Raw genomic sequence first — 22,463 nt, 5'->3', positions numbered from 1 at the left:
ACATGGCCTCATGTTGGGCTGAGCCACCTGACATGGCCTCATGTTGGGCTTTTCATGTTTGTCCTTCTGGTTTCTGTGGGATCTGGGTGCTGTGCCCCCCTTTCTTGTACCTATAGGCTTCTAGCCACCTCCTCTGCAGACCCTGGGTGTCTGTGACAGCTGAAGGGACCCAGGCAGAGGGCACTTTCAGAGATGTGTGGAGTGCAGGGATAGGGTCCTCAGCACCCAGACCTGAGGACTCTGAGGACGCAGATGCTGTAGAGCTGGCTGTTGCAGGGGGAGGTCTGGGCGTTTGAAATTTCTGTGATTAGAGAGTGGCCGTATCCTCCAGAATGGCAGGTGAGGAACTGTAGGGTAGTCTTACTAGGTTAGAATACATCAAGAAGGCTGCCTGTTTTTCGGAACTTTGTTCTGTGGAGCCAGTTGGTAAGCATCCCCAGTTGGCAGTGGGGAGGTGCTGCAGGAGGGCTGCCCTGGGGACTTTGGCAGTGGCACAGGAGGACTCTGAGCTCTCAGTGACTCGCCCCTCTGTCTCTCACAGGTGCTGGATACCTACATGTTTCATTCTTTCCTTAAAGCCCGGCTCAGTAGGAGGATGGATGCCTTTGCTCAGATGGACCTGGACACCCAGTCCGAAGAGGACAGGTGCTTCGCCCTTGGGTTTTGGGTAGTATTATGTGGATAGAAAAATGATCAAGAAAAGTCTTATGCTTTGAAATTTGTAATGAGTGAGGTATCAACAGTCCAGCTCTTCTTGTGCGTCTGTATTTCTCGAGGGGCCTCTGAACACTCCCGGCAGCAGCCGCCCCTGTGCTTTGCTCTCCCCACCACCTTCTCTCTTTGTCCCCATTTTGCCCCCATCCCTGAAGCCTGCTTTGTTCTCCATCCCTCCCCTGATGCTTTTCCTGCTGCGCCTCAAACACGTGCCCCTGCAGACAGGCTCTCGTCGCTTCCCATGCTGTCTCTCTGGGGCCACAGCGGGGCCACACCCTGCACCTGACGCGGTGAGATTCAGGCAACATGTTCTTACCACTCTTTCCTGCTTATGCTCAAGAATGTCGGACACTTAGTTTAGGCTTAGTTTTCAATCATTACTATATCTATAAAGTCACAGCATTGCTTTTTTGTACCCCAGAATAAATGGGACGCTTATAAGTCCACGAAGACCGACTGTTGAGAAAATAGCCTCGAGGAAGCCCTCGGCCTCGCACACCGGCTACCGGCGCATGGTGGTCAGCATGCCCAACCTGCAGGACATAGCCACACCCGAGCTGGTGCCCAGGAACTCGTCACTGCGGCTGCTGGACACTGCGGGCTGCAGGGACAGCAGCACAGGTGGGGAGATGCCCCCGTTTGGTGCTACCTCAGGGTCACACAGTCAGCATCACACATTTTGTTCATTGGAAGAAGCCACAGCTTATTTCAGAAGAAGGGCACGGGCTTGTTTGTTCCTTAGCAGCTTGGTTATTTGAAATTGTTTTAGAATACTCATTTTGCAAGCTGCATTGATTATGGAAAATTATTTCTTGTCTGTGTTTTCTATCATCTGGTGTCACTGCTAAAGACAATAGCTCTGCACGGTTTCAGTGAGTTTCGCACAGATGCGTTGTGCCTGTGCATGTGTGTGCGCATAAAATACATGTTCATGTGCAAAAATGAGTCATGGGATGCAGCAACAATTAGGCCCCTGCTGAGGGCCAGGTGGTGTCTAGAGGCTGTAAAGGAGCCCCATGCCCCGGCCCCCCTGGCGGGGTGTGAGGTGAGCAGGCTCGGGGTGAGTGCTGAGGCTGTGACTGCAAAAGTGACTTTTCAGCAGGGAGGAGGATGTGTGGGGATCTGAGCTGCACGTTCTGTCCATGGTGGTTGGGAGAAGTTGTTGGGAGGCCTGAGGCCACTGGTGGCCGTTGTCTTGGGTTAGGGCAGCAGGTACTGGTGAAGCCTCTGAGTGATACCATGTAAGCCCCACACCTTGATGACCCTTGGGAGGTAGGACCTGGCAGGGCAGTGTGTGCAAGTGAAAAGGCTGTGATGCCCTGTAGAGACTGAGCGTCACATCTCAGACTAAGCAGCCTGGAGGCCAACACTGGGTCTGAGTCTTCTGTGCTGCACTTCCTTGCTGTTTGACCCTGGACAGGTTACTTCACCTCTCTGATCCTGCCATTCCTCTTCTGTATAACCCTTTGGTCTGTGTGTGGCAGGTGCTCTGTGCTTACTCGCCCTGGGAACAAATGTGCTCTGCTTTCTCTGCCCTCTGAGCCTCCACACCAAAGTTCCCTGATCTCTGGGTCTTATGGCCCCCTGGAGCTTTGGGGAGGAGAGGAAACCAGCACCCATTTGGTACTTAGAACCTGGGAGGCCCTTAGTAATGTTTGTAGAAAGAATTGGTGAGGGACACACACCGGGTTTGAGTCTGGCTCTGGCAAGTGTACTTGGAACAAGCAACCTAAGTTAAAGAAGCCTCGGTTTCCACATCTGCAAAATGGGAATTATAACACCCACATCCCAGAGTTGTCTTTAAGGGAAATAAAACAATGATTTTAAGGACATAATCCTGCCTAATGATGAAGCCTCAGGACCAAATGTTTTAATTTAGTAGTAATAGTTTTTTTTTTTTGGAGACAGAGTCTCACTATGTTACCCTCGGTAGAGTGCCGTAGCGTCACAGCTCACAGCAAACTCAATTTCTTGAACATAAGCAATTCTCTTGCCTCAGCCTCCCGAACTGAGGACTACAGATGCCCGCCACAATGACCGACTATATTTTTTGTTGCAGTTGTCATAGTTGTTTTAGCTGGTCCGGGATGGATTTGAGCCCACCAGCCTCGGTGTATGTGGCTGGCACTGTAACCACTGTGCTATGGGTGCCAAGCCTAGTATTACTAGGCACCATTTTAGCAAATGAGCTTGTTCAATGAATACTGGCTCCTGTTATTGTCGGGGTGCTGTGGAAGCAAAATGAGTGGCTGTCATTCTGCCTAGGGCAGGGGGAGCTTTCTGGAAGCGGCCATTGATTCTTGTCCAGAAACATTGCCCTTGACAAAATGCTGCTCCAGACACGTGTCCCTCCTGAGTTGTACTAACTATATGCTTGTGCTCCCTTCATTCCTTAGTTCTGCATGAGGCCCCTAAGCCCACGTACACATTCAAGATTCCAGAAATCCACTTCCCCTTGATGGGCCAGTGTGTCCAGGTGTATTATGCTGACTTTGTGGAGCTGCTGACTAAGGCTATGAGCCTTCTGGCCCCTGAGAACTCTCTGCTCCTGGCCAGATACTCCTACCTGCGAGGACTTGTGTATCTGATGCAAGGACAGCTGCTGAATGCCCTCTCGGATTTCCAGAATCTGTACAAAACAGATATACAGATTTTTCCCGCTGACCTGGTTCGGAGGACGGTGGAGTCTTTGTCCGCTCCTGAGCGCACCCAGGCTGAGCGGATGCCTGAGCTGAAGAGGCTCCTTAGCCAGGTCCTGGATGGGCCGGGGGAGGCCCCAAAGACAGACGACCATGTGAAGAACTTCGAGCTTCCCAGGAAGCACATGCAGCTGGAGGACTTTGTGAGGAGGGTGCAAGAATCGGGCATCGTGAAGGACACCCACGTCATACACCGGCTATTTGAGGCACTGACTGTAGGTAAGAGGATGGAGGACCTGCCACGGGATTTAGACCCTCAGAGACGACAGCGGTGATGGCAGCAGCTAGGTGGGGCTCCTACAGTCATGGGTGAGAGCTCCCATAGCGTGATGGCACTGACCGGACCACAGGTGGGGTGAGCGGCACCGGTGGGCAGGGTCTTGTCTTAAAGCCAAGCCATGCTCTTGGTGGGAGGGAAGGACTCAGGGATGTCTGAGGGGAGCTGGGGCTCTCCTTGTCCCCGGGACATTGATCATTAGACAGAATGGTGGCCTCTATTGAAATGCTTCAAACACACACAAAGGTGTAAACACAATGTGACAAATGTCAGGTGCTCCTCCCACTAAGGACGGCCATCTTTCCCATATTTAGGCAATGATCACGTGTCTTAGATGCGGTCAGAGCCCCATATACCCTTCTCCTCCCAAAGGGAGCTGCCATCCCAAACCTGAACTTCCTTTTCCGACCACTGGCTACAAAGGGGTGTAGGGTGTCCAGATGTGGAGCCTCGGTTTGTGTGCTTGGACACAGCGATGGTGTGTCACAGCCTCTGTGTCAGCTTGCACACCGCTGCTTCTCGGTGTGTGTTTTCAGGATGTACCCAGTGCTGCAAGGAGACGTGGTTCATTCCTCCGACCACCAGTGGGAGGGACACACTTGTTCACCCGCTTGGCTGTTCAGTGGCATCCATTGATTTTACCTTTGCAGACGCTGACACAGGGTGTCCCTGTGCCTGCTTCTCCGGGTGTGTGTGGGTCATCTCCCCCCAGATCTGTGCCCCAGGCTGGGTTTTGAGTACTGTCACTGTCATTGGGGTGTCCTGCCTGTGAGATGCCTGCTTCCTACCTCCTGGTAGCTGCTCTGTCTCCATGGTGGCTGGGACGAGACACCTGATGGCCATCCCAGGGGCATCTGCTCAGTGCTCCCAGGACGCTCAGATCTCTTACTTGTGAGCTGCCCCTCTCCTGTCTTTGTCTGTTTATGTTGGGCTTTCCCTTATTGATTTGTAGGGTCTCTCTGTCTCCAGGATCTTACTCTGTGCCCGGGCTGGAGTGCCATGGCATCACTGTATGTCACTGCAGCCTCAAACTCCCAGGCTCAAGCAGCCCCCCGGCTCAGCCTCCTGAGTAGTAACTTTTAGGAAATAAAGTATTCGATGAACACTAGCTACTATCTGGGCCTGGTTGGGCTATGGGCCCTGTGTGTCCTTCTGTCTGTGTCTCTGCAGCTCTGCCCCATGTCCCCTCTGTCCCCACCCTTCTGCTTCCCTTCAGAACCACCCTGTGGGAAGATTCCTTCACCTTCCCTGTCTTCTCCTTGGCCAGCCTCCCTCACCTTCCTGGAGCTCTCCGCCCTCTTCAAACCCTTCTGTGGGCCGCCCTAACCTTCTCCTGCCCTTCCCACTTCTCTTACTCTGCCTCTGACCCTGGCAGGGTCTCTCCTCCCCCAGGGAATGAGCCTGCCATGAGTGGTTTGGGGATTCTTGAGTTGGCAGCAGAGTGGAAGAATCGAGCTTTGTCAAAAGACCTGACATCAGTGGGAGTTAGGATAAGGGGGGGCCTGTCACCTGTCATGTGACACACTGCCAGAGTCAGGCTGGAAAGTGAACCATGTAACACTGGTTAATAAAAGCCCATTTAATGAGATTTTTATCATTTATGAGGCAAGACTGGCCTGGCCTCTTACCAAGGAGTTTGGGCAAGAGAGTAAGAAGGTGGGAGTCCAGTCCTCAGTGCACACTCTGCCACCGTGTGTTTCTTTTCTTCTTAGAGCCAGTGATTTAAAACTTAAGAAAATATATACATGTAAGCAATATACAATCATTGTAAACCAGTCAGAAAATACAGGTAAGCGAAAAGAGAACAGATTATAGGAATTTGAAATCCCGCCCCCTGGTGGTGGTTTCCACACAAATATCCCAGCCCCTGCAGGCCCCTTGGTGACACCTTCTGTTCACCTGGGTCCCTGCAGTGGCACAATCCTGCTGTGTCTGAGGAAGGTGTACAGTCAGCCCACGACCCCTCTGATGCCCCTTCACAGGGCGGGCCCCTTACAAGCTGCTCTGTGACCACCGAGCTGTCTTAGGCTCAGCTGTGGCCACAAGAACAAGTTTTCTGGTCATTGCTGTCACCACTGACACCTCATTATGGAGTCAGAGCAGGGCCAGGGCAGAGCTGGGACTATGGCACCCTTTGGTGCTTCAGATCGGAGCCTCTGGGCAGGTTGAGGATGAGAGGACCCAGGTCCTGTCCTCTCGTGCAGTGGCGGCAGACCCACACGTGGCAGCACAGCCTGGGTGGACTGTCAGCCTGGCCTCAGTGTTGGCTCTACCAGCAAGGAGCGTTCCTCTCCATGCCTCAGTTTCCCAATTTGTGAACGAGCCTGATGGTAGTGTCCACCTCATAAGGTGCTTCAGAGGATTAAATGTGATCCCGTGTATGTCTGGAGCACAGTTCTCAGTCCATCCAGTGTTTCTGGATATAGTGGTGCCCTAAGGGAAGTGTGTGTATACCTCAGCAGTGTCCTGGCTGAGACAACTCTGCCTTGTCAGGGAAGGCTGCACATGGGCATGTTTATCTGGGTATTGAGGGATGGATAAGAGTTTTCTGGTCTGAGCAGCCAAGAGAAGTATGTGTGTGCAGAGAGATTTAACAACATGGCTTCTTTTGGAACATACTTGGTATGGCTAGAATGTAGGTGTAAAGGGGAGGAGGGGCCTGATCCTGGAGGAATTTGGGGCTTGGTATAGAAAAGGAGCCTGAAGGTCTGAATGAGGGAGTGGGAGCTCTGTTCTGGGTTCTAAGCAAAGCAGGCTGCAAGCAGGGGGCTGTGAAGGCAGGCGCCATAGAGGAGCATTTTCCTGGACAGGATTGAGGGAACTTGCCTTTTAAGGGACAGAGAAAGGAATAGCCTTTGGGATACAGAGGCAGACCTGAGCCAGGGCCAGGGCCAGGGCAGGTGCAGGGAGACATGAGGGGGTCAGAATTGGCAGGAATTATTAGCAGCTGTGTGGGATTTGAGGGGGTCACCCCACCTCCGGTTCACAGTTATGGAAGCAGGTTGTCTTGCCTGAAGTCACACTGCTAAGCTGCAGTGAGGCTGGGCTTCAGACTTGGGTTCTCCCCAACTTCAGAGCCCATGACTATCAGGCATTTGTAACCAAGATGATCTTGATGAAAATAATAAAAGTAAACTACATGTTCACAGCTGAGCAGTACTGAGGTAGGGCAGGTCCCAGGCAAGGCTGATGCAGTGGTGTGGGTGTGTCCCCAAGCACTGGTCTCTCCAGTGTAAGCTTGGTCCTGGAACTCGCTCCCCTGTGGCTGCAGGATAGTGGCCACAATTCCAGTGATGAGGAAGGTCTTTGCACCATAAGAAAAGAGAGTGTCCTTGTCCAGAGCTTCCAACTCAAATCCTAAGAGTTGTTGTGACTGCCTGGCCTGGGGCTGGAAAGTGCATGAGGCTCAGCCTAGATTGTGTGTCCACTCGGGGCTGCAGGGAAGGCGCCTTCTGTGAGGTATTTTCCCTCCAGACAGCCCCACGTGCTGACATAAGGGGTAAGGAGCCATTTCTGAAGGTCAAGCACAAGATCTTAGAAGTCCTCCTTTCCTTTATAAAACTAAGGGCAGCAGAAACAAATTGACCCAGAGACATTCAGAGATTTCTACAACCGCTGGAAGGAGACAGAGGCCGAGGCCCAAGAGGTCAATCTGCCTTGGCTGGTGATGGAACATCTGGATAGAAATGAGTGCGTTTATAAGCTGTCGAGCTCCGTCAAGACAAGCCTCGGCGTCGGCAAAATCGCCATGACCCAGAAGCGCCTGTTCCTCCTGACAGAAGGGAGGCCAGGCTATGTGGAGATTTCCACCTTCAGAAATATAGAGGTAAGGGGAGCACAGACCCGCATTCCTGGGGCCCACGCATGCCTAGGAGGGAGCAGCCGGAGTGGACCACTGGTACCCGCCGCACCCTCTGCCGGCCACTGGCCATCTTGTTCCTCAGTTTGCTCATCTGTGCAATGGCAGCAATCCTGGTACACTCCTAGCAGGTTGTGGTGAGCATGGAGTAGGTTAAATGCGTGACACGCTCAGGTGGTAACTGTTACTGAATGGCTGATACAATGAACTTGCATTTGGGAGGTGAGGAGTAATAGGTGATGCAGGCTGAACTTGTAATTAGAGCAAATAGGAAACTCATAGAAATTAACAGGAGAAACTGCCATGGACCAGCCTCTGTGAGCTGCTGTATCTCACATTTTCTAATCATGTTTCTACCTGGCGCAGGTTGTTTATTTTATAATAATTTAAAAATTTCCTAACCATTTTTTTTTTTTTTTGAGAAAGAGTCTCAAGCTGTCACCCTGGGTAGAGGTGGTGTCTCAGCTCACAGTAACCTCAAACTCTTGGGCTTAAGTGATTCTCTTGCCTCAGCCTCCCAAGTAGCTGGGACTGTAGGTGCCCACCACAACACTTGGCTATTTTTTTGTTGTAGTTGTCGTTGTTTGGCAGGCCTGGGTTCAAACCTTCTAGCCCTGGTGTACGTGGCTGGTGCCCTAGCCGCTGAGCTATAGGCGCCAAGCCACTTTGTTTTGTTTTGTTTTTGTTTTTTTTTAGACAGAGTCTCACTTAGTTGTCCTGGGTAAAGTGCCATGGCATCATAGCTCACAGCAACCTCAAATTCTTGGGCTCAAGCAATTCTCTTGTCTCAGCCTCCTGAGTAGCTGGGACTACAGGAGCCCACCATGATGCCCGGCTATTTTTAGATATGGAGTCTTACTCTTGGTTAGGCTGGTCTTAAACCCATGAGCTCCAGCAATCTGCCCACCTCAACCTCCCAAGCTCTAGGATTACAGGCGTGAGCCACCGAACCTAGCCCAGCAGTTTTAACATTATATTTTAGAGATAGTCATTTGCCCCGTTGAAGAAATCTGATTTGTGGGCGGTGCCTGTGGCTCAAAGGAGTAGCGTGCCAGCCCCATATGCCAGAGGTGGCGGATTTAAACCCAGCCCTGGCCAAAAACTGCAAAAAAACAAAAAAAAATCTCATTTGTGACCTTGATTCATCTTATGCCTTATAGTTATCTCCCCCAATTTAGGGGGACTCTAAGAGGCACGCTGGACATGTCAACATCCTGTACTTTCAGCTGCTGAGTGGTCATGGGAGCAGGGAAGGAGGGGACACCACAGCCCAGCCCACAGCAGGTGCTGGGCCAGCGGACCTCTCTCGGGCTGTTTTCCTTCAGTTTGCTTTCCTCCACCTGCTTTGGAATTTCAAAGAGAGAGAAATATTTGAGGATGTGAATGAATGTACCACTTTTATGTGTTGGGGGCCTGAATGTGTATGGTCCGTACAGACACTAGTGACAAGTCACACCTGCCATCTTCCAGGGGATGGATGTCCTGAGCAGCTGACAGGAAGGCGGTGGTTGACACCACCTCTTCCTAATTTCAACACTTTTTTTCTCTTGCTTTTTCTTTTTCTTTTTTTTGAAACAAAGTCTCTCTATGTCGCCCTGGGTAGAGTGCAGTGGTGTCATAACTCACAGCAACCTCAAATGCCTGACTCAAGAGTTCCTCCTGCCTCCCGAGTAGCTGGGACTATAGGCTAGTTTTTCTATTTTTAGTAGAATGGGGTCTTGCTCCTGCTCAAGCTGGTCTCAAACTCCTGAGCTGAAGCAATCCACCCTCCATGGCCTCCCAGAGTGCTGGGATTATAGGCGTGAGCCCCTGCACCCGGCCTGCACCTGGCCTCCCAGAGCGCTGGGATTATAGACATGAGCCCCTGCACCCTTCTTTTGCTTTTTCTTCTCTTTAATCCACATGTTCTTTGCATATGATTCTACTTAATTCTCTTTTCTTTCTGTCCCTCTGTAGGAAGTCAAAAGTACCACAGTCGCTTTTCTGCTTCGGAGAATACCCACTCTGAAAATTAAAATGGTGTCCAAGAAAGAAGTCTTCGAAGCTAACCTTAAATCAGAGTGTGACCTTTGGCACTTGATGGTGAAGGAGATGTGGGCAGGGAAGAAGCTGGCCGATGACCACAAGGTCTGACCACAAGTGGCGTCTCCCCTGCCCTTTCCCAAGCCCAGACACTGCTTATCTGTCAGCTCAGTGGCTCCAGCCTCGGCCCTCCAAGTAGAATAAGTTGGTTAGATGAGGTCCCGGCAGGAGGCACTGAACAGGTTGTGGTTTTCATGACCCAGCAGAAGGTGTGGCCCTGGGAAGGCCGTGATAAGGAAACGCAGATGCTGGCCGGGCTCTGGTGCCGTGGGCAGTGCTGCCCTGCATTTTCTTATCCATTTCCCCACACCTCACAGTGGCGTCCCAGCAGGTGGAGGGCTGGGAGCTGCGCTGTGCTGACCTTGTCCCCTCTGCAGGTCAGGCCTTCTGGGTATACCCTGTTCTGAGCCTCCAGTACTTGGCAAGGCCAGCACTGGACTCCTCCAACAGGGTTTACGTGCTGATTTACAATTTGCAACAAATTGATGGGCGTCCCATAGTGATGGAGGACACCCTGGGCAGAGGTACTTTGTGAAGGTCCACGTGCTGCCTGAATGGCAAGACAAACAGCAGAGACTGCGAACGGTGACCCACACAGGCCACAAGGTTACAGAGACGTGTAGCACCATGAATCATCAGAGAAATGCCGGGCACGATGGCACCGCCATAATCTCCATGCAGGGAGTGCAGGCCGTCACCCAGTGTCAGGACAGCCACCATCCCTGACAAGATGTTACTGGTCACAGGGGCAGGGCTCTGGCCCTTCCTGAGGTTCCAGTGTTCTGTGATTTTTTTCTTATTTTATATTATTTTATTTTTTTAAGAGACAGAGTCTCACTTTGTAACCCTCAGTAGAGTGCTGTGGCATCACAGCTCACAGCAACCGCCAGCTCTTGGGCTTAGGTGATTCTCTTGCCTCAGCCTCCCAAGTAGCTGGGACCACAGGCGCCCGCTGCAATGCCCAACTGTTTTCTTGTTGCAGTTTGGCCAGGGCCGGGTTTGAACCTACCACTCTCCGTATATAGGGCTGGCGCCCGGCTTACTGAGGCACAGGCACCACCCGTGTTCTGTGATTTTTGCACTTAGCATAAACCGGCACAAACTGTGGCCAGTGGGTTGGTGGAGGACCGTTTCTGTAAGTTAAGTTTTACTGGCACACAGTAGTGCCTGTTCCTCTGCCGATGTTCACAGCTGCCTCCGTGCTGCCATGGCAGGCACTGTGGAGTTGTCACTGACAGATTTTATGGCACACCAAGCCTGAAATGTTTACTCCCTTGCCTGTATAGAAAATGTTTGCCAAGCCCTGGTATAAACAATTTATATCTGTCATCACTAAGCAAAAAAAAAATGATGTCACATAATTCAAACTCATCGTTCACTTAAACTCTTCACATTGCTTTGAAAAATGCAATTTTAGAATTATTGTTTTAGGCCATGTGACAAGGTGAGTAATTCACTAATTGTAGCGATTATTCTTGTGTTGAAATGCACCTGTTTCTGTCCCAGGACCCTCAGTACATCCAGCAAGCGGTGACCAACGTGCTGCTGATGGATGCTGTGGTCGGCACCCTGCACTCCCAAGGGGCTATTTACGCTGCCTCCAAGTTATCTTACTTCGACAAGTTGAAGCATGAACGTAAGACGGGCATGCATCCGCCGTGATAACGTCTCCAGTGGTTTTATCTGCTTGATATTTGTTATATTAGAACTGATCCCAAACTTCCTAAGTTTTTCTTTTATACTTTCTTTTATACTTGCAATTTGTTTTTGAAGACCACACATTGTTCTGCATCTTTCCTTCTTTTTACTTAGCTGTGGAGCTAAGAGCTCTCAGAGCTCTTTGCTTATGAGGCATGTTGGGGCACCTCGTAACTTGGGCGTCTGGTGACCCTCCAGGGTATGTCGTGAGGGCTTTGTTGTGATTCCTAGTTGCAGATGGTAGAATTTCCTCTGAAGTAAGTGGAACAGAAACCCATGGAATGATCTGGTGGTTCGCGCAATCTCTGGGCCAGTCAGAGCTGGTCTTGGCCGCCTGCAGGCAGGACACACCACTGGGAAGCGGGCCTGTGCATGGCTGGCCTGCTGGCTGGTAGACTTCCCCACTCATGAGGTAGGAGAGGCCCCATGTCCAGATCTCTGTTTTCTCGAGCTGCTCAGTTCCCCTAGACAGGAGGGATGCAGTCCCCTCGCTTCAGGGTTGCATCCAACTCTCACATACAGAGTTTGGGGTCGCTCAAAAAAGGTGATTTTCAAGTCTAAGATTTTCTAGTTTTTTATGACTAAGTAACATACAGTGCTTGGACACAGTACATTTTATTGTCCATCAGTTGGACATTTGGGCTGGAGTGAGTGACGCGGCTGTGAGCGCGCATGCCCACGTCTCCATGAGGATGCTGCTCTCACTCTGCTTAGGCAGATACTCAGGGGACGCTGGCTTTTTAACAGGTGGTCCCAGAATTAGGAGAAACAAACCTCAGGGGTGTGTGTGTTCACTTTGTCGCGTGTTACCCTGTTTGTGATGTCTGTCATGACCCGGGGGAACCCTGCTAACTTCCTGGTCACAGTGTCCTTCTCTCATGAGACCCAGGGGACCTCAAACTACGGAAGCTGGATGCTCAGGGTGTCTAGGTCGCCACAGACCTGCTGGGGTGACCCGGGGCACTTTTGGTCCATAGTTCCAGAACCAGACATCAATCGCCCTTCACTATCCTTGCTTAGAAGCAAAGTCAAATAAGCCCCACACTCCAGATATTGATGTTGCTCCAAACTTATACCTAATCTTTATGCAGGGTTTCCAGAAAAGTCTTCTAACGCCTCTGTAAATAATTTCCAGAGTTGCAGTGGTGACACTGGAAAATGACAGCTCCCCCTCAGTCATTGCCCCCCTGTTGTGACGGCAAAGGAGGAGGCGTCCGAGCTCAGGGGCCTGTGTGTCAGTCTGAAGTTACGTGACACGGGTCCTGAAACTAATTTTATACCTATGGTCAACTCATGACAGACGGTCTAAAAATGTACAAAACTAAATACAGAAGTCCTGGCGACTCGAGTCGTTGATAGAGAAGCCCATCAGCTCCCACTGTGTTTTTATGCAGCCACCAGGCCTCGTGTGGTCCCGCCCGCCCTGCTCACAGTGTGACCTGAAGTTGCCACCAAAGATCGATTTCAGTTTTCTCATCTTTCTCTTTGTAAAATGGGGATCAGTCTCACTTGGTCGTGTGAGTGTAACAAGATACAGGCACAGGGGAGTGGGTGGGCCGTTAATGGACAGACTGCAGTGATTGGCAGTGGGGCGACCCTGCAGCACCCAGAGGTCGCCAGAGGGGCCACACCACAGAAGTCTGGTCCCAGGGAATCCTGTCCTGGGCCATTGAGGTTTAGTCTGGGAACATTGCTAGATTTTACTGCAAGAGAGGAATGGAAAGGCCACCCTCAGGTATGGTGGTTTTTATCTGGGGGTGATTTTGCACCCCACCCCTGGGGAGCATTTGGTGATGGTTGGAGATATTTTTGTGTGTATGTGGGGGTGGAGGGGGAAGTGTTCTCAGCATCTAGTGAGCAGAGATTGAGGACATTGCTCACACCCCATGGTGTGCAGGATGAAGCCACCACCCCCGGGTGGGGGCGGGGCAGAGAATGATACAGCCCAAAATGTTCTGAGGGTGAAAGGCCATGCCTGGGGCTCTGGAAATGCATCCTTATGAGAAGTGTTTTGAGTCTCTGCCCTTCTAGGTGGTTGGGTGTGGGTGAAGGTCAAGGTAGGTGGCTTAGTGCTAAAGAGAGGGTGGCAGGAGGCCTAGAGAAGTGTGGGGGGCTTTCCTTCCAGCCCCCCAATTCACAAGTTGTGGAGGTTCCCCACAAAGTGGTGTTCTGAAGAGGACAGATTTATGAGGCTGTGACAGCATTAGCACCTTGCACCTGGGACGGGACTGGAGCACTCACAATGTCTGTCTTTCAGTGCCCATGGCAGTCCCAAAGACGACCTCAGAAACACTGAAGCACAAAATCAATCCTTCAGCTGGGGAAACAGCCCCGCAGGCCATTGACGTCTTGCTGTACACGCCAGGTAAAGAGATCGCTTAAGTGTTCATTGCTGGTATTTTAAAAAGCAATGTGATAAATTTAGATTTGAGTCCAAGGTCAGCCTTGAAGTCAGAGGAGACACCATCGCATCGTGGCATAAACAGGGGAAGGGCCTGCTTCTGTCACCCGGGCTGGAGCACAGCAGCACAGCCACTGCTCACCGCAGCCTCCAACTGCTGGGCTCAAGCCATCCTCCCACCTCGGCCTCCCAAAGTGCCAGGACTACAGGTTCAAGGCCCGTGCCTGGTCCTTCTTTGCTTTTTGAGGCAAAGTGCATATTTGGCGGGGAGCCCAGGAGAGATTAGGACAGGCCAGCACCTGCCTCACAGTCCTCACGCTCTGTAGCAGCTGATGGTAACAAATCTACCTCATTATCTGTAAGGCTTGGATGCAGTGTAAAAACATCCGGAAGAAGAAAGAGGCTGCTTTTCCCACAAAGCAGCTGCCACTTCCAAGGAGGTGACTGAGAGCCGGTGGCCGACACAGCCTTTGCTGGCTGTATGGGACTGAGGGACAAAACCCACAGTCAAGACCCCCAAGAAGGGCCCCGGTTAGCCCTGGCCTTGCATCACGTTGCCAGAGGACTCCCCGGGAGTTAGAAGAGCTAACCAGAGGCCTGGACTGGGTGGAGAGTGTGTCTCGGGGGCAGTGTCTCCCCAAGGAAACTGGCCAGCCAGGGCAGTCAGCGCCCCCAGAAAGCCCGGCAGAGGTGCACTTGCTGACTTTGCCCCACAGGCAGAGCAGGCTGGGCAGGCAAGGCCACCTTCCTGGCTGACGTGGACGCTGTTTCCATGTAGGAAAGGTAGGACTGAGTGCCTCTGCCTGCCCACAGTGCTCACTTCCAAGGGGGTGAAATCTAAGTGTGAACGGTAAAAGCAAACACACATAAATAACTAAAGCAAATATATTTCTAGAGGACATTAGGGGAGAACGTATTCATTACCCCTTGACATAAAACAACTACCCTAAAGGAAAAGACTGAGGAATTTGACTACAGTAAAAATAATGATTTTAGAAAGATGCTTTTAATAGAGTGAAAATGCAAGTTACAGAGTAGGAGAAGATGTTTACAGCACAACCGAATTAGTCAGCATTTTAGATCAAGAATAGGAAGGCTAACCTGGCAGGGTGGTGGCACCTGTAGTCTCAGCTACTTGGGAGGCAGAGGCAGGAGGATCACTTGAGCCCAGGAGTTCGAGGCTGTGTTACCCTTTGATTGCACCACTGTACTCCAGCCTGGGCAACATAGCAAGACCCCATCTCAGCAACAACAAAAAGAATAACAGAATAGGCAGGTTTGGTGGCTCACATCTGTAATCCCAGTACTCTGGAAGGCTGAGGTGGGAGAATCGCTTGAGCTCAGGAGTTTGAGACCAACCTGAGCAAGAGCAAGACTCTCTACTAAAAATAGAAAAACTAGCCAGGTGTTGTGATGGGTGCTTGTAGTTCCAGCTACTTGGGAGGCTGAGGCAGGAAAGATGATTGGTTAAATCCAGGGATCCAAGGTTGCTGTGAGGTAGTCTGACACCATGACACTCTAGCCTGGGTGACAGAATGAGACTGCCTCAAAAAAAAAAAAAAAAAAAAGAAAGAAAAAAGAAAAAGAATAAAGAACAACTACAAATTAGGGAGAATGAGACAACCCAATCAAAAATTGGCAAGAGGTGTAGATGCTTCACAAAAGAGGATATTCAATGAGCTAATTAAAGCATCAGCCTCATTAGCAATTATGGAAATACAAATGAAATCACAGTTAAAGAGCAGAATCTTAACACACTTAGCATGGACGCGATTAAACAGATTGACACCACCAAGCGTTGGGGAAGGTGTGGAGCTGGGTTCTGCTGTGCTCTGGGGTTCTGCTGTGCTCTGGGGTTCTGCTGTGCTCTGGGGTTCTGCTGTGCTCTGGGGTTCTGCTGTGCTCTGGGGTTCTGCTGTGCTCTGGGTGCCGGTGTGAGCTGTGGAAGCTCCGGGGCTCTGCAGTGGTCTCTCCAACTCTGCAGGTCTCTCTGCAGTGGAACTCTCCCACTTCTGTGCCTGGGCTCCCTTCTTCTCTCCTGTGCCCCCTAGGTGCCCTGGCTCTGATCTTGTCTGTCTGAGTTGCAGGAGGTGGGCAGGGTCAGGTATGCTTGTCTTGGTTTCCAGCACCTAGCACGAGAGACCCAGTGAACACCTCAGGAATGGCAAGAGTCACCTGCTGACTCACCAAAGCTACTCCTCCTGTGATCCCAGCACTCTGGGAGGCCGAGGTGGGAGCATTGTTTGAGTTCAGGAGTTTGAGACCAGCCCAAGCAAGAGCGAGACTCTCTACTAAAAATAGAAAAACTAGCCAGGTGTTGTGATGGGCGGCTGTAGTCCCAGCTACTCGGGAGGCTGAGGCAGGAGAATTGCTCTAGCCCAGGAGTTTGAGGTTGCCATGAGCTAGGCTGATATGGTCCACCTACAGTCCCAGGTAGGTGGACTCTACCTGGGCAGTACAGTGAGATTCTGTCTCAAGAAAAAAAAATGCTGCTCCTTCAGATGTTTGGGGGTTGATTGTTCTCTAGGGCACCTTGATCCAGCAGAGAAAGTCGAAGATGCTCGCCCCAAACTGTGGTGCGCCCTGGACAACGGCAGAGTGATTGTGTACGACGCTTCCTCCTGGACGGTCCATCAGCACTGCTTCAAAGTGGGCACTTCCAAACTGGTGAGTGCTACACACCCCCGGATATGGGGGCGTGTCAGCCACCCTGGGCAGCAGGGCACACACAGCACCACTCAGCTTCAGTAATAGGAGAACTTTAATCTTGATCTTGAGTTTTAAATTAAATGTAAGCTGGTTCCAGCCGAATGCTCACACATCCTTATCTGAGGGAGAAGACAGTGCTTCTGCCCCATCTAGGATGACTTCAGTAACCAGGAGGAGCTAATCTCCTGCTGCCCAGCGCTGGCCACACTCACCCCTTGGGAACAGTGTCTCACACTCCTGCCCCAGGGCCCGGTTTCCCCTGGAGCGACACCTTAAAATGAGACACCCTGTGAGAACCAGTGCTCAGCGGCCAGACCCTGCCTGAGTGGCATCCACTCGCCCCTGTACAGGCAGGGGACAGGGCAGGGTCCAGCAAAGCTTCATACATCTTCCTTTACTTAGCAGCAAGCTTGAATTTTTTCTGATAATTTTATAAGTGCAACTGTTAATACATTTTTAGTGATATGTTGTGGGCACTACCACAGCGTTACCTCCTTTGTAACCATGGTAGCTGGAGCGTGGGACCTGGCCCCTGTCTCGCTGGTCTCCCCGGCCCCGGGCAGCCCCTCCCTGAGTGGCTGCTCCTCCCAGTGCTCACCCAGTGTGACACATCCTGCCACAGCGTCCTTCCATGTTGTCTGGCAGGGCCCTGCCCTGGGGCTCCTGTCCTCTGCCCATGTTCCTGCTGTCTCTCAGGGTGTCCCTCATGTCACACATTTGAATTGCATCCTATATTTCTCCAAGTATTTTCACACTGATGCTTCTACTGTCTGCTGGGCTTTGTCCTGGTCAAGACACTCACTCCCTGCATATGAAGGAAGCTCCTGCCCCCAGGATCCTGCTAGGGAAACCCTACCCTCTCCCCTGGACATGATAAAGCCTATTTAAAAAAATATGTTTAGGCTCGGCACCTGTGGCTCAAGTGGCTAACGCGCCAGCCACATACACCTAAGGTGGAGAGTTCTAATCCAGCCTGGGCCTGCCAAACAACAATGATAGCTACAACCAAAAAATAGCCAGGCGTTGTGGCGGGCACCTGTGGTCCCAGCTACTTGGGAGGGAGAGGCAGGAGACTCACTTGAGCCCAGGAGTTGGAGGTTGCTGTGAACTGTGATGCAACGGCACTCTACCCAGGGGGACAGCTTGATGCTCTGTCTCAAAAAAAAAATATGTTTAATGTGAAAAGAATGATCTAGTGACATGTATGTACCAAAGTATATGGCAGGCACTGTTGGGTGAGAGTTACGTTCCCACATCTAAAAATAATGTGACAGGCGTGGCAGCACGGAATGTGCTTTCAAAACTGTTATAAAACAGAAATAGTATGAATTCAAATACATTTTGCTGAGAGGGTGGAGATCACTCTTATATGCTTGAATGGCAAACTTTACATGTTAGCAAGATTATAAGAAATTGCTAAATTATTTTCCCCCATATTCAAATAATGGGCCTCACATGATAAAGTAACAGGACCCACAGTTACGGTCCATCAAAACTTCTAAAAAGCCTAATGGTGCTTTAGACCAACCCAAAACAAAGAAAGAAGGAGTTAAGGAAATTGTTCTTATTCGAAATTTAATTTTTTCTATTCTTAGTTCTAAGCCTCTCAAAGACTTTTAAATGATAGAATAACGTTAAAAATCCTAGTTGAAATAAAACCAAAAGGTTGCATTTTATAGCAGTCTCTACTGCCTTCCAACTAGGCCAGGTAACATTTAAAGCAACAAGTTATCCCAATTATGTGAAAATGTCTTCCTGCTAGTTTTACAGAAATATTTCATAGCATTTAATAAGGAATAAAGACAGATACTATTTCATGACAATGCTGCCTTCTTTGAAATTTGAAGTTCAAGATATTTCATCTAAGACATTTTATCTTTTTTGAAACAGTCTCACTTTGTCACCCTCCATAGAGTGCTATGGTGTCACAGCTCACAGCAACCTCCAGCTCTTGGGCTTAGGCAATTCTCTTGCCTCAGCCTCCCGGATAGCTGGGACTACAGGCGCCTGCCACAACACCCGGCTATTTTTTTGTTGTTGTTGCAGTTTGGCTGGGGCCGAGTTTGAACCTACCACCCCTGGTATATGGGGCTGGCGCCCTACTCACTGAGCCACTGGCGCTGCCCGACATTTTATCTTAATACTAATTTGAAACCTGCAGGTCAACAACAACGTGCTCACATGATAGAAAAACTCAGCTGAATCTGGAGGTTTGGCGGGGCCTGCCCACAGGGACACTGTGCAGGAGCAGGGCCCGCTCCAACTCCACCTGACAGATGCTGACAGTGTGACCTGACTGTACTCATATGATCTGAAATTTTAAAAAAAATGATATCTTTAGGCCACTAAAGAAAGATATTTTATTGAAATTATATCAATCCTCAATTAGATATCTAAAAAGAAAGGGCTCTATGAAGTAATTCTGAAATCAGCAAGTTCATGCCCTTTTCTATATTATGAGAATACTTACTGCTATAATTAAAATTATTAATTTTGTAAGAACTTTCTTCTGACTTAAAAATAAGTAACAATTAACCACCATCAGTATTGGTCATATCTGGTACTATAGCAGAGTCCCCAACTGTCCTGCCACCAGGGACTAGTTTCATAGATCACAAGTTTTCAGTGAACCAAGGATGGGGCAGAAAGATAGTTTTGGGATGATTCAAACACATTACATTTATTGTGCACTGTATTTCCATTTTGTTTTCTTTTTTCTTTTGAGACAGAGTCTCAAACTGTTGCCCTGGTTAGAGTGCTGTGGCATCACAGCTCACAGCAACATCAAACTCCTAGGCTTAAGTGATTCTCTTACTTCAGCCTCCTAAGTAGCCAGGACTACAGGTGCCCGCTATAATGCCTGGCTATTTTTTGGGTTGTAGTTTTCACTGTTGTTTGGCAGGCCCAGGCTGGGTTCAAATCCACCAGCTCCAGTGTATGTGGTCGGTACCTTAGCCACTGAGCTCAGGTGCTTTTTCTTTTGAGACAGAATCTCACTTTGTCCCTCTGGGTAGAGTGCTATGCCATTGTAGCTCCCAGTAACTTCAAACTCTTGGGTTCAAGCAAGAACCCAAGAGTTCTCCGTCTCTTAAGTAGCTGGGACTATAGGCCCTCGCCACAGTGCCTGGCTAGTTTTTAGAGACAGTCTCTGCTCTTGCTCAGGCCAGTCTTGAACACCTGAGCTCAGGCACTCCTCCTCCTTGGCCTCCTAAAGTGCTAGGATTACAGGCATGAGCCAGGGTGCCCAGCTTTCTTTCTGTTATTGTTACATTGTGATATACTGTACAGTGAAATATTGTACACCTCACTGTGATGCAGAATCAGTGGGAGCCCTGAGCTTATTTTCCTGCTACTAGGCAGTCCCACCTGGGGATGTCCTCAGCTCCACCTCAGAACATCAGGCATTAGATTCTCATAAGGAGCACAGCAACCTGGATCCCTCATACACACTGTTTACAATTCATGCTTCTATGAGAATCTGATGCCATCGGTCTGACAGGAGGCAGAGCTCAGGCGGTGATGCCTGTGATGGGGAGTGGCTGTAAATACAGACGGAGATTCACTCACTGGCCTGCCCACTGCTCCCTTGCTGTGCAGCCCAGTTCCTAACAGGGCTGGGACCACAATGATACTGTAGGTAGTTCTCAACACGCCTTGATGTGATGTAACTTTTACTCTTTGAAATCTCTTTGCATTTGGAAATCTGAGACATTTATTTGGTCATCAGCAAAATGTCACACATGTCATGGGGGGAAAGATAATGATAAAACAAAAAGCAAAGCAGCTAAATGTCCTCCCCGACTGGGCCCAGGGTAAGGTAAGTATAGGGAGAGCTGCTCTGAGCTGCCAGTGGAGATGAGCTGGGTGGTCAAACTTCTATAACTCTGTGTTTTGATGCTTAGTTTATTATTTCTGCCTTTGTGAAGTCAGAGCCCTGAGGACATCCCCTCTAGCTGAGACCATAGGTTAAGGTGACCAGATTTTAACATTGGTAAAGCACGACACCATTGATGGGGGGGAGGTTCTTAATTAAAAATTTGGTCTATATGGAGCAACAAAAATTTTCATAGAACGCAAAAATAGTATTGTAATATATATTTTTTAATTTCAACATAAGTACAATTTACAAATACAATACATTAAAAATTATATATAGTATTTTATTCTTTGGCATATTTCTCATTTGAGCGAATTTTTTTTTTTAGTAGATTGCTGTCGTTGTTTAAAAGGTCATGACATTTTTCACAAGAATTTGTTAAATTATATTTCACACATAAAATGGCTTTCAAAGTCTCAACACTTAATTGTGATTTTTCTGATGTCCACACTTTATTTACTGTAGAAAAAACGCATTCAGTTGCAGCATTAGTTCCTGGTAAGGACAGCACGTATCCCACAATTTTTAGTGCATTATTGTATGGAACATGGTTTTTTTCAAAAATGATGAAATATTTCTAACCATTTGTTCTCTATTGTGATTTTTGCTGATGCCCAAGATTTAACCTTTTCCTTATCAATATATTTTTTTAATAATAATACCTTGTAAGTCGTAAGTGTCACTTTCAAGGCCAGTGCTAGGCTTTTTGCCGCCACTATAAAATATAAATAATACAAGTTCTGTCTGCTAAATTCATGAAATAAATAAATAACTGACTTACCTAAATTATCTGAATAGCTGATTTATTTAACTAGCACTAGCACTTGTTTAACTAGCACTTGTTTAACTAGCACTAGCATGCAGTATGATGTGTATCCTCTGAGAGACAGTGACAAAATGTTTTCAAAGTTGCCAATGCCAAAAAATGCCATCGTTCTTTAAGTCCAAACAATGGTAGTGGAATTCTGACAACTGATCAACAATGTGAACTTTGATAAGCAGTTCTCAGGAATCAGTTCTCAACAATTATTTGTTATTAAAGTTTAACATTATAAAATTAACAAGGATAATATAAACTCATATCCTGGCGAATTAGCCACATGGCAGCTGAAACCATATATTCCCTTCCTGTTCTCCTGCTTTTCCCTAGTTTGTCATGCATTCTTTCCAAAAATCAGGACTTTCTTAAAATGCCGCAGGATACAGGACAAATTGTTAAAAATTGGGACTGTCCCACCAAAAGTGGGACATCTGGTCACCTTAGCATAGGTACTTGGTGGTGATACGCAGTTGATGCTCATTATTTGGAGATTCTGTATTTGCCAATTTGGCTACCTGCTTAAATGCACATGTGACCTCCCAAATACTCAGGGCGCTTTCTCAGTTACCCACAGGCATGTGTGTGCAGAGTGAGAGGGCGTGTGCACTGCCCCCCTCGCACGTTCCCAGCCGGGGCGGGCAAGGCAGCACTCTGCCTCCGCACTCAGCTCACACTGTCAACAAGCATCCTTTCCATGGCCTGTTTAGTACCATGGTTCTCACATTTTTGTGCTTTTCTTTGGAAATTTTGCTGTTTAAAATGACCCTGGGCTGGGCGAGGTGGCTCATGCCTGTAATCTCAGCCCTTGGGAGACTGAGTCAGAGTTCGAGACCAGCCTGAGTTAGAGCGAAACTCCATCTCTAAAAATAGCCAGGTGTTGTGGCAGGCACCTGTAGTCTCAGCTACTTGGGAAGCTGAGGCAAGAGAATTGCTTGAGTTGGAAGCAAGAGTTGGAGGTTGCTGTGAGCCATGATGCCACATCACTTTACCAAGGGTGACCAAGTGAGACTCTGTCTCAAAAAAAACAAATAAATAAAATGATCCTAAGCTAGGGTGACCAGACGTCCCGCTTTTGAACATTTGTCCGGTGTCCCGCGGCGTTTTTAAAAAGTCCCGATTTTTGGAAAGATTGCACACACGGGCGGGAGAACAAGAAGGGAATATACGATTTTCGGCTGCCATGTGGCTATTTCGCCAGAATATGAGTTGTATATTATTTTTGTTAATTTTATAATGTTAAACTGTAATAATAACAAATAATTGCTAAGAAGTGATTATTAAGAACTGCTTATCGGCTCGGCGCCTGTGGCTCAAGTGGCTAAGGCGC

The 22,463-nt window shown here is 49.1% G+C and overlaps 1 protein-coding gene across 1 annotated transcript in view; it reads left to right on the top strand.

The window, feature by feature from the left end:
- DENND3 (DENN domain containing 3) overlaps nt 1–22,463 on the top strand; it is a 76,237-nt gene that overhangs the window by 42,299 nt on the left and 11,475 nt on the right. Inside the window, exons 11-18 of the mRNA XM_012806995.2 lie at nt 542–645; nt 1,136–1,335; nt 3,111–3,632; nt 7,257–7,516; nt 9,506–9,676; nt 11,138–11,267; nt 13,587–13,694; nt 16,258–16,397. Of these exons, the coding sequence (XP_012662449.1) occupies nt 542–645; nt 1,136–1,335; nt 3,111–3,632; nt 7,257–7,516; nt 9,506–9,676; nt 11,138–11,267; nt 13,587–13,694; nt 16,258–16,397 (1,635 nt within the window). The remainder of the gene's footprint in view (nt 1–541; nt 646–1,135; nt 1,336–3,110; nt 3,633–7,256; nt 7,517–9,505; nt 9,677–11,137; nt 11,268–13,586; nt 13,695–16,257; nt 16,398–22,463) is intronic.

Source organism: Otolemur garnettii, unplaced genomic scaffold (genome assembly GCF_000181295.1).
Source record: "Otolemur garnettii isolate 467f Iridium unplaced genomic scaffold, OtoGar3 scaffold00062, whole genome shotgun sequence".
Classification (NCBI taxonomy): Eukaryota; Metazoa; Chordata; class Mammalia; order Primates; family Galagidae; genus Otolemur; species Otolemur garnettii.
This window is presented reverse-complemented; position numbering and strand designations above follow the sequence as displayed.